Raw genomic sequence first — 12,943 nt, forward strand, 5'->3', positions numbered from 1 at the left:
CATTTTGAAAAGAAGCTTGATGACATCCGATCCTCGTTTGCTAAGTCAAACGACACTGCTGGTCCTGCTCACACTGCCCTACCCTGTGCTTTGACCTCTTTCTCCCCTCTCTCTCCAGATGAAATCTCGCGTCTTGTGACGGCCGGCCGCCCAACAACCTGCCCACTTGACCCTATCCCCTCCTCTCTTCTCCAGACCATTTCCGGAGACCTTCTCCCCTACCTCACCTCGCTCATCAACTCATCCTTGACCGCTGGCTACGTCCCTTCCGTCTTCAAGAGAGCGAGAGTTGCACCCCTTCTGAAAAAACCTACACTCGATCCCTCCGATGTCAACAACTACAGACCAGTATCCCTTCTTTCCTTTCTCTCCAAAACTCCTGAACGTGCCGTCCTTGGCCAGCTCTCTTGCTATCTCTCTCAGAATGACCTTCTTGATCCTAATCAGTCAGGTTTCAAGACTGGGCATTCAACTGAGACTGCTCTTCTCTGTGTCACGGAGGCTCTCCGCACTGCTAAAGCTAACTCTCTCTCCTCTGCTCTCATCCTTCTAGACCTATCTGCTGCCTTTGATACCGTGAACCATCAGATCCTCCTCTCCACCCTCTCCGAGCTGGGCATCTCCGGCGCGGCCCACGCTTGGATTGCGTCCTACCTGACAGGTCGCTCCTACCAGGTGGCGTGGCGAGAATCTGTCTCCGCACCACGTGCTCTCACCACTGGTGTCCCCCAGGGCTCTGTTCTTGGCTCACTCCTATTCTCGCTATACACCAAGTCACTTGGCTCTGTCATATCCTCACATGGTCTCTCATATCATTGCTATGCAGATGACACACAATTAATCTTCTCCTTTCCCACTTCTGACAACCGGGTAGCGAATCGCATCTCTGCATGTCTGACAGACATATCAGTGTGGATGACGGATCACCACCTCAAGCTGAACCTCGACAAGACGGAGCTGCTCTTCCTCCCGGGGAAGGAGTGCCCGTTCCATGATCTCGCCATCACGGTTGACAACTCCCTTGTGTCCTCCTCCCAGAGTGCTAAGAGCCTTGGCGTGACCCTGGACAACACCCTGTCGTTCTCCACCAACATCAAGGCGGTGACCCGATCCTGTAGGTTCATGCTCTACAACATTCGCAGAGTACGACCCTGCCTCACACAGGAAGCGGCGCAGGTCCTAATCCAGGCACTTGTCATCTCCCGTCTGGATTATTGCAACTCGCTGTTGGCTGGGCTCCCTGCCTGTGCCATTAAACCCCTACAACTCATCCAGAACGCCGCAGCCCGTCTGGTGTTCAACCTTCCCAAGTTCTCTCACGTCACCCCGCTCCTCCGCTCTCTCCACTGGCTTCCAGTCGAAGCTCGCATCCGCTACAAGACCATGGTGCTTGCCTACGGAGCTGTGAGGGGAACGGCACCTCCGTACCTTCAGGCTCTGATCAGGTCCTACACCCAAACAAGGGCACTCCGCTCATCCACCTCTGGCCTGCTCGCCTCCCTACCTCTGAGGAAGCACAGTTCCCGCTCAGCCCAGTCAAAACTGTTCGCTGCTCTGGCACCCCAATGGTGGAACAAGCTCCCTCACGACGCCAGGACAGCGGAGTCAATCACCACCTTCCGGAGACACCTGAAACCCCACCTCTTTAAGGAATACCTGGGATAGGATAAAGTAATCCTTCTAACCCCACCTTAAAAGATTTAGATGCACTATTGTAAAGTGGTTGTTCCACTGGATATTATAAGGTGAATGCACCAATTTGTAAGTCGCTCTGGATAAGAGCGTCTGCTAAATGACTTAAATGTTAAATGTTAAATATCAGACCACGTTACTGTCATACAGGGTTACATTCATATCAGACTACGTTACTGTCATACAGGGGTTGATTCATATCAGACTACTGTTCGATTCATATCAGACTACCCCTGTATGACAGTAGTCTGATATGAATCGAACGCCCTGTATGGACAGTAACGTAGTCTGATATGAATCAACCCCTGTATGACAGTAGTCTGATATGAATGAAGCCCTGTATGACAGTAATGTAGTCTGATATGAATGAAGCCCTGTATGACAGTAATCTGATATGAATGAAGCCCTGTATGACAGTAACGTAGTCTGATATGAATCAACCCCTGTATGACAGTAGTCTGATATGAATCAACCCCTGTATGACAGTAGTCTGATATGAATCAACCCCTGTATGACAGTAGTCTGATATGAATCAACCCCTGTATGACAGTAGTCTGATATGAATGAAGCCCTGTATGACAGTAATGTAGTCTGATATGAATGAAGCCCTGTATGACAGTAGTCTGATATGAATGAAGCCCTGTATGACAGTAATGTAGTCTGATATGAATGAAGCCCTGTATGACAGTAGTCTGATATGAATCAACCCCTGTATGACAGTAGTCTGATATGAATGAAGCCCTGTATGACAGTAGTCTGATATGAATGAAGCCCTGTATGACAGTAGTCTGATATGAATGAAGCCCTGTATGACAGTAATGTAGTCTGATATGAATGAAGCCCTGTATGACAGTAGTCTGATATGAATGAAGCCCTGTATGACAGTAGTCTGATATGAATGAAGCCCTGTATGACAGTAGTCTGATATGAATCAACCCCTGTATGACAGTAGTCTGATATGAATCAACCCCTGTATGACAGTAATGTAGTCTGATATGAATCAACCCCTGTATGACAGTAGTCTGATATGAATGAAGCCCTGTATGACAGTAATGTAGTCTGATATGAATGAAGCCCTGTATGACAGTAGTCTGATATGAATGAAGCCCTGTATGACAGTAATGTAGTCTGATATGAATGAAGCCCTGTATGACAGTAGTCTGATATGAATGAAGCCCTGTATGACAGTAGTCTGATATGAATGAAGCCCTGTATGACAGTAGTCTGATATGAATGAAGCCCTGTATGACAGTAATGTAGTCTGATATGAATCAACCCCTGTATGACAGTAATGTAGTCTGATATGAATCAACCCCTGTATGACAGTAATGTAGTCTGATATGAATCAACCCCTGTATGACAGTAATGTAGTCTGATATGAATCAACCCCTGTATGACAGTAGTCTGATATGAATGAAGCCCTGTATGACAGTAGTCTAATATGAATGAACCCCTGTATGACAGTAACGTAGTCCGATATGAATGTAACCCTGTATGACAGTAACGTAGTCTGATATGAATGTAACCCTGTATGACAGTAACGTAGTCTGATATGAATGTAACCCTGTATGACAGTAACGTAGTCTGATATGAATGTAACCCTGTATGACAGTACGTGGTCTGATATGAATGTAACCCTGTATGACAGTAACGTAGTCTGATATGAATGTAACCCTGTATGACAGTAACGTAGTCTGATATGAATGTAACCCTGTATGACAGTAACGTAGTCTGATATGAATGTAACCCTGTATGACAGTAACGTAGTCTGATATGAATGTAACCCTGTATGACAGTAACGTAGTCTGATATGAATGGCCAGTGATTGAAGAAACGAATGCCGCAGCTATTTTCCTATCAAGTCTGGTCTGTTTGAGGCTTAACAAACGGCTCATCATTGTCTGACCCTTTCCTACAGGTTCATGACCTGCTGACCTGGCGACCTGGCTAGATCCAGTTAACATCCAATCAATGCCACTGATTAGTCAGCTCATTGAGGAACAGGGTACTGATACTCCAGCTCAGACAAACAGGCATGAAAACATTCAGATGTATGTATGGAACTGCGTGTCATTGTTTTCCATCATGACAAGTTAAACAGCGTCTTCTATCAGTCTATAGATCGTCAGAACAGAAGGTATCCAGGTTTAGATGTCCAGGTGGATGAAGCACAGTGACCTGCTGGCACAGCTTTCTGTCATTTGAGCCAGGTGGTTAGGGGTGTGTGTGTGTGTTTGTAGATTTGTGTGTGTGTTTATTTATAGGTTTGTGTGTGCGTGGCCACTATCCTATCCTGCAATGCCGGCCCTATTGACAGCTGAGAGCAGCTCCGAGAGCACAGTGGACTTGGTCGTGAGCCACGCCTCCTCACAGCTTCACTGGTCAACTCTCTTTCATGCTGCCTCCCTCTGACCTGTTCAATCTGTTCCTTCTATATGTACCTGACTGACCTGTTCCTTCTATATGTACCTGACTGACCTGTTCCTTCTATATGTACCTGACTGACCTGTTCCTTCTATATCTACCTGACTGACCTGTTCCTTCTATATGTACCTGACTGACCTGTTCCTTCTATATCTACCTGACTGACCTGGTCCTTCTATATGTACCTGACTGACCTGTTCCTTCTATATGTACCTGACTGACCTGTTCCTTCTATATGTACCTGACTGACCTGTTCCTTCTATATGTACCTGACTGACCTGTTCCTTCTATATGTACCTGACTGACCTGGTCCTTCTATATCTACCTGACTGACCTGGTCCTTCTATATGTACCTGACTGACCTGTTCCTTCTATATCTACCTGACTGACCTGTTCCTTCTATATGTACCTGACTGACCTGTTCCTTCTATATCTACCTGACTGACCTGTTCCTTCTATATGTACCTGACTGACCTGTTCCTTCTATATCTACCTGACTGACCTGTTCCTTCTATATCTACCTGACTGACCTGTTCCTTCTATATCTACCTGACTGACCTGTTCCTTCTATATCTACCTGAATGACCTGTTCCTTCTATATCTACCTGACTGACCTGTTCCTTCTATATGTACCTGACTGACCTGTTCCTTCTATATCTACCTGACTGACCTGTTCCTTCTATATCTACCTGACTGACCTGTTCCTTCTATATCTACCTGACTGACCTGTTCCTTCTATATCTACCTGACTGACCTGTTCCTTCTATATCTACCTGACTGACCTGTTCCTTCTATATCTACCTGACTGACCTGTTCCTTCTTTATCTACCTGACTGACCTGTTCCTTCTATATGTACCTGACTGACCTGTTCCTTCTATATCTACCTGACTGACCTGTTCCTTCTATATGTACCTGACTGACCTGGTCCTTCTATATGTACCTGACTGACCTGTTCCTTCTATATGTACCTGACTGACCTGTTCCTTCTATATGTACCTGACTGACCTGTTCCTTCTATATCTACCTGACTGACCTGTTCCTTCTATATCTACCTGACTGACCTGTTCCTTCTATATCTACCTGACTGACCTGTTCCTTCTATATGTACCTGACTGACCTGTTCCTTCTATATCTACCTGACTGACCTGTTCCTTCTTTATCTACCTGACTGACCTGTTCCTTCTATATGTACCTGACTGACCTGTTCCTTCTATATCTACCTGACTGACCTGTTCCTTCTATATGTACCTGACTGACCTGGTCCTTCTATATCTACCTGACTGACCTGTTCCTTCTATATGTACCTGACTGACCTGTTCCTTCTATATGTACCTGACTGACCTGTTCCTTCTATATCTACCTGACTGACCTGTTCCTTCTATATCTACCTGACTGACCTGTTCCTTCTATATCTACCTGACTGACCTGTTCCTTCTATATGTACCTGACTGACCTGTTCCTTCTATATCTACCTGACTGACCTGTTCCTTCTTTATCTACCTGACTGACCTGTTCCTTCTATATGTACCTGACTGACCTGTTCCTTCTATATCTACCTGACTGACCTGTTCCTTCTATATCTACCTGACTGACCTGTTCCTTCTATATCTACCTGACTGACCTGTTCCTTCTATATCTACCTGACTGACCTGTTCCTTCTATATCTACCTGACTGACCTGTTCCTTCTATATCTACCTGGCTGTGACCTGTTCCTTCTATATGTACCTGACTGACCTGGTCCTTCTATATCTACCTGACTGACCTGTTCCTTCTATATGTACCTGACTGACCTGGTCCTTCTATATCTACCTGACTGACCTGTTCCTTCTATATCTACCTGACTGACCTGTTCCTTCTATATCTACCTGACTGACCTGGTCCTTCTATATCTACCTGACTGACCTGTTCCTTCTATATCTACCTGACTGACCTGTTCCTTCTATATGTACCTGACTGACCTGGTCCTTCTATATCTACCTGACTGACCTGTTCCTTCTATATGTACCTGACTGACCTGGTCCTTCTATATGTACCTGACTGACCTGGTCCTTCTATATGTACCTGACTGACCTGTTCCTTCTATATGTACCTGACTGACCTGTTCCTTCTATATGTACCTGACTGACCTGTTCCTTCTATATGTACCTGACTGACCTGTTCCTTCTATATCAACCTGACTGACCTGTTCCTTCTATATGTACCTGACTGACCTGGTCCTTCTATATGTACCTGACTGACCTGGTCCTTCTATATGTACCTGACTGACCTGTTCCTTCTATATCTACCTGACTGACCTGTTCCTTCTATATGTACCTGACTGACCTGGTCCTTCTATATGTACCTGACTGACCTGGTCCTTCTATATGTACCTGACTGGCCTGGTCCTTCTATATGTACCTGACTGACCTGTTCCTTCTATATCTACCTGACTGACCTGTTCCTTCTATATGTACCTGACTGACCTGTTCCTTCTATATCTACCTGACTGACCTGTTCCTTCTATATCTACCTGACTGACCTGTTCCTTCTATATGTACCTGACTGACCTGGTCCTTCTATATGTACCTGACTGACCTGTTCCTTCTATATCTACCTGACTGACCTGGTCCTTCTATATCTACCTGACTGACCTGGTCCTTCTATATCTACCTGACTGGCCTGTTCCTTCTATATCTACCTGACTGACCTGGTCCTTCTATATGTACCTGACTGACCTGGTCCTTCTATATCTACCTGACTGACCTGGTCCTTCTATATGTACCTGACTGACCTGTTCCTTCTATATCTACCTGACTGACCTGTTCCTTCTATATCTACCTGACTGACCTGTTCCTTCTATATCTACCTGACTGACCTGTTCCTTCTATATCTACCTGACTGACCCGTTCCTTCTATATGTACCTGACTGACCCGGTCCTTCTATATCTACCTGACTGACCCGTTCCTTCTATATCTACCTGACTGACCCGTTCCTTCTATATGTACCTGACTGACCTGGTCCTTCTATATCTACCTGACTGACCTGGTCCTACTATATCTACCTGACTGACATGTTCCTTCTATATCTACCTGACTGACCTGGTCCTTCTATATCTACCTGACTGACCTGTTCCTTCTATATCTACCTGACTGACCTGTTCCTTCTATATCTACCTGACTGACCTGGTCCTTCTATATGTACCTGACTGACCTGGTCCTTCTATATCTACCTGACTGACCTGTTCCTTCTATATGTACCTGACTGACCTGTTCCTTCTATATGTACCTGACTGACCTGTTCCTTCTATATCTACCTGACTGACCTGTTCCTTCTATATCTACCTGACTGACCTGTTCCTTCTATATCTACCTGACTGACCTGTTCCTTCTATATCTACCTGACTGACCTGTTCCTTCTATATGTACCTGACTGACCTGTTCCTTCTATATGTACCTGACTGACCTGTTCCTTCTATATGTACCTGACTGACCTGTTCCTTCTATATCTACCTGACTGACCCGTTCCTTCTATATCTACCTGACTGACCCGGTCCTTCTATATCTACCTGACTGTGACCTGTTCAATCTGTGACCTCTATATGGACCTGACTGCGACCTCTATATGGACCTGACTGCGACCTCTATATGGACCTGACTGCGACCTCTATATGGACCTGACTGCGACCTCTATATGGACCTGACTGCGACCTCTATATGGACCTGACTGCGACCTCTATATGGACCTGACTGCGACCTCTATATGGACCTGACTGCGACCTCTATATGGACCTGACTGCGACCTCTATATGGACCTGGCTGTGACCTGTTCCTTCTATAGCTACCTGACTGATTACTTTGATTAAGGCAAGATTGAGCAAAGTATCAGCAGGCTTTACTGCCTTAAATTGAATTCTCCCTGGCTCAGGATGTCTGAGTCATGATGTCTGTCTTGTAACCTGCCACCATGAATGAATGTTTCTGCTGCATCTCCCAGTCATTGTGTCAGTGTCTCCATAGAGACAGATACAGTAGTGGTATTTACAGAACATCTAGTAATGCCTGTTAACTACAACCTCAGAGGGAAACCTGCAATGATGGTTTTTAAGCATGAATATAAATGCTGAGAATGTCAAATGAAGTAAAATACAAATCCGGTATTAACTTGATGACTAATGACTGAGAGAGATTTTAATTTGGTGATTAGTGTCTAGATGAGCAATTTAGGGCCACAGTGTGTGTGTGTGTGTGAGAGAGAGAGTGTGAGTGTGAGAGAGAGTGAGAGAGAGAGAGAATCCTATTTTGGTCAAATCTTCAAGACGATGCACACTTCAGGCAATCCAAAAATGACCAAAAGCCTTTCGATGAATACAATTATGACCAGTGTTACACTGTTAAAAAATACATGTGCTTTGTGATTCAACACAGCACCATCTCTTCAGTACCTATGCGATTCTATACAGCACCATCTATGTGATTCTATACAGCACCATCTCTTCAGTACCTATGTGATTATATACAGCACCATCTATGTGATTCTATACAGCACCATCTCTTCAGTACCTATGTGATTCTATACAGCACCATCTCTTCAGTACCTATGTGATTCTATACAGCACCATCTATGTGATTCTATACAGCACCATCTATGTGATTCTATACAGCACCATCTCTTCAGTACCTATGCGATTCTATACAGCACCATCTCTTCAGTACAATGTAAGAAGAACTCACCAGCAGTTGGGTAAGTTAAGGGTGACACTTCCCCCTATGGCCTCTCCAAAGGTGATGTACCCTATGGTCCCCAGGCTGATATAGAGGAAGGTGACGATGCCCATTCCCAGACATAGAACCATATTGAAACTCTGAGGCTTCTGGATCTTGTTCTCCAGGGGCAGGACCTGAGACATGGAGAGGAACAACGTTAGGTAACACTTCACCTTAAGTTGCCATTATACCTATGAAACTACACCGTACTAACTGTAGTAACGTTGTAATAATGCAATTATGTCAGTATTAACATGTAATTACATGGTAATAATGTTTTTTTTTGCGGCATATGTTCAACATGAACAGTAATACGTTACCACTCCTATCCCCTCGAAAGCAAAGATGGCAGTTCCAAAGAAGAGAGGGTAGTCTTTGGCATGACCCACCTTGGGCAGGTTGATATGATTTGGGATGTTCTGGAAATCAAAACAGAAAAATTGGTTGAATATCAAATAAAGTCCAGTAAGGTCATTAAATAACAATGCATAGCAGTTAACATTATAGGATGTTTGAGCCTTCGCATTGATTCTACTAGTGTCTGGAACTCTATTGGAGGGATACGACACCATTCTTCCACCACAAATTCCATCATTTGGTGTTTTGATGATGGTAGAAACACTGGAGGAAGCACACAGCCCAGCAGCCGCCCCAAGGGTCAGGGACCTCCCCGGAGGTCACACAGTATATGAAAATGTCATAAACCATGAATGTTTTTATTTATTTTTCATTACAGGAAATTCACTATTTTTCTAGCCATGGTAGGCCAAAATAATGGGCTACTGGCCATTTTTATTCACGGACCCTAAGCATGATGGGATGTTAACTGCATAATTAACTCTGAAAACACATCTGTGTGGAAGCACCTGCTTTCAGTATACTTTGTGTCCTTCATTTACTCAAGCAGTTTCCTTTATTTACAGAAGGTACCTGTATTTTGATCGATTATATATCTGTTTGGGTTAGTGATCATTTGAAGTGGCTCCATTTGCCCTCAGCATGCATTTGTTCACCATTCTGAATGTCTTAAGCAGAGATGGGCAACTTTGATGGAGGTGGGGGCCACAAAACCAATCAGAATTCATCATGAAGGGCCACAGGGGCTCACGGCTCAACACCCACATCGATACCCACACAGTCAGAGCTGGCTCTAGCCTATTTGTTTGTTTTAAAGCACGTTTGCTGCAATTCTACTCATTTAGCCATGGAGCAGAGAGAATATTTAGCCATGGAGCAGAGAGAACAATGTGCAGTTTTTAACATGATATCTGATGGTCAATGGGGGCCCCCCAGTCAGTAATTTGACCAGGATTATTTTTAAAGGTTTAGATAGCTGGCCGCTAGACTCACTATAAAATGTCAGCTGACATTGGCTAACTGAGTAACTGGCAGTGACTGGCATAAAAAGAGAAAAATTGCTGATGTACAACCAAATTTCGAAAATTGCACCTTGGGTATTCTACTATTGTAACTCTCAACAGTAAATTGAGACCACGACAGAGTTCCTAGTTGCCAATCCCTGGTCTAAATTGAATTACACCCCCCCCCCCCCCCCCGGTCTTGGTCTCGACTCGGACTCGATTTGTGCTGGTCTTGAATCGGTCTCGAATACAACACTGCCTGTCACTAGTCATTGCCTCTTCATCCATAACAACCACAACCCAATCAGTGGAGAGATAGGGGTGGCAGGGCTGGTTGCTATAGAATGCCTACATTAGAATTATATATTGTTGGAACATTTCATTATATACATAATATGCAGTGGATTTAGATGGCTACTATTGTTATGAATGGATAACATTGTTAAGAATGGATGTCATTGTTAAGAATGGATGTCATTGTTAAGAATGGATGTCATTGTTAAGAATGGATGTCATTGTTAAGAATGGATAACATTGTTAAGAATGGATGCTTTGTTAAGAATGGATGCTTTGTTAAGAATGGATGTTTTGTAGCTCTGCATCTAGTAAGTTATGTATTTATTGTAATTCAGCTTTTAGCTGCCAACGTGTCCATCATGAACAAACTAACTAAAGCTGAGACAGGGAACGACCCCGTGAGTTACAGGCTTTTACATTTATATTTCAAGGTTGGAGGTTATCACGTAGACACGTTGGTGTCACCTCGTTAGTCAGTATCAGTTAGACCTTTGCTGGCTTGTCATTTCATTAGTCAGAAGGTGTTTTACCTGTGCTGGCCCAGGGGATATTTAAGAGTGGCTGGCCCAGTGCTCCATTTGTCATGAGAGATGTGGACGGTTAACTCCTTTAGTTGGCTCTCCCCATTTTGATTTCTAACAACAAAAACAAAAATCGGATTTTTCCCTGTTTTGCTCCACTTTGTGGTCTCCTTCTTTGGTGTTGGTTTTAATTTTGTTTGCCTCTTCTTGGGCAAATTTTAGTGGGTTCTCATGGTGGGTGTCTTTTAGGTCCCAGTTGTTGCAAGTCAACTTTCAATAGACACCCTCATGAGTGTTTTTCAGAACCCCTCCTAAAACCCCACCTGTTTCGTTTTGGTTGTTGTTAGTGATTCTTTGTTAGTTCCCCCTTCTGTTTGACAACATTTTGGGGGGTTTCTTGCTAGGGAACGTAACACGTGCCATGGGACTGGTGTGTATTCATTAGTGCACACTGTAGTAAACTGTACCAAAATGTTTTGCAACAGAAAACTTTTCGCAATGAAAAGTTGCGTTTCTTATTTGGACAAGTTCATGTTAGTCCCTCCCCCCAGAAGACAGCCCTGCAGTACATACCGTGAAGCAGAAGACAGCCCTGCAGTACCTAACGTGAAGCAGAAGACAGCCCTGCAGTACCTACCGTGAAGCAGAAGAAGTAGATGAGGACCAGGCTAGTACACATGGCCAGGTTGGCTGCCAGTGAGAGGGGGGCCAGGTACTTCAGGTTTGGGGTGAACACCAGGAGTATAATGGCTGGCAGGAAACACAACATGTAGAGACGGGAGTCAAAGCTGGGGACGGTCACAGCCGTCTGGTTTCTGTGGCAGTTCATGGTTGTCCCGTTAGAAGCCTCCACCACCTGAAGAAAGAATGCCAAAGAATAGTGAAGACATAGTAGGGAATCCTTTTCACACGTCATGCCAACCTCAACTGTACTCTGCTGGATCTGGTATTTTCTTCATATTGCCCTTTTCAGCAAGGTGCAAGCAACTGACGGATAGTGATGGCTTTGGATTTCTGAACTTTAAATGTTATGAATCATTAGTTATAATAAGGACCTGAGGGGTGCCATAGCCGAGGGGCTACACCAGAGGTGGTTATCTGTAGGGGGTAGGTATATGGTGGGTGCAATTAAGCTTGGAATGTACTGACTGTAGGGAAAACAATCACGTAGCAGGCATTGATAAGGGGAGAGAGCCATGGATTAGTGATGAAGGGGGTCCAGGTCAGGTCACATTAAGGGAGAAGGCAAATGTTATTGCCAGTATCACTTAGTTTCCTGCCTAGCAATAAAGATCATGTTTAGCGAGAAGGAGGAGACTTCACCCAAAGTGGGGTACAAATACCACCACTATCGTAAACATGTTTTTGTCACTTCAGCTATTCTATCCTTTGGGAAGAATAAACTTGGTTTAAGCTTTCACAGTGTCCGATGAGTTCTTACTCTAATAATTAGAAGGGTTGGCGTTGTCGGCAGGATTCACCATGATTTATAGTCAAACCAGAGAGTCCAGAGCTGGCAACAAACAAGGTAGGCACAGTTCCTACAGCTGTTTCCACTCATTTTGACATCTTGGGGAGATGAGAATCGTAGGCTGAACAAATATAGGATACGGATCTAGAAAGCCTGAGTTTATTCAGTAGGCCCATTGAGAAATGACCGGTTGTAAATATATGGTGTAGGGTGGGTTCCTTTAAGGATAGGTCCCAAGTGGAGGTTTTCCTCTGCAAGATCTGTAAAAAAGGGACAAAAGTCCCAGCTGCAGTGACAGTGAGGCAGTACAGCATATGTGGATAATGATAAGAAGGTTGCCTATAAATTCTGAAGGAAAGCCATGGTTAAAAGAAAAGCAATAAGATTTTCTAACACTGTTTGAGATTCGTATAGGAACAATAGCAATAAGAA

At 44.3% G+C, this 12,943-nt stretch overlaps 1 protein-coding gene across 2 annotated transcripts in view; it reads right to left on the reverse strand.

Moving 5' to 3' along the window:
• Nucleotides 1-12,943, reverse strand: part of LOC106612256 (proton-coupled amino acid transporter 1) — a 67,922-nt gene that overhangs the window by 24,970 nt on the left and 30,009 nt on the right. For both annotated transcript variants that reach the window (XM_014213256.3, XM_014213255.3), the window contains exons 8-10: nt 11,678-11,896; nt 9,182-9,280; nt 8,829-8,995 (exon numbers count right to left, since the gene is read on the reverse strand). In XM_014213256.3, coding sequence (XP_014068731.3) covers nt 8,829-8,995; nt 9,182-9,280; nt 11,678-11,896 — 485 coding nt within the window. The remainder of the gene's footprint in view (nt 1-8,828; nt 8,996-9,181; nt 9,281-11,677; nt 11,897-12,943) is intronic.

Source organism: Salmo salar, chromosome 09 (assembly GCF_965601325.2).
Source record: "Salmo salar chromosome 09, fSalSal1, whole genome shotgun sequence".
Classification (NCBI taxonomy): Eukaryota; Metazoa; Chordata; class Actinopteri; order Salmoniformes; family Salmonidae; genus Salmo; species Salmo salar.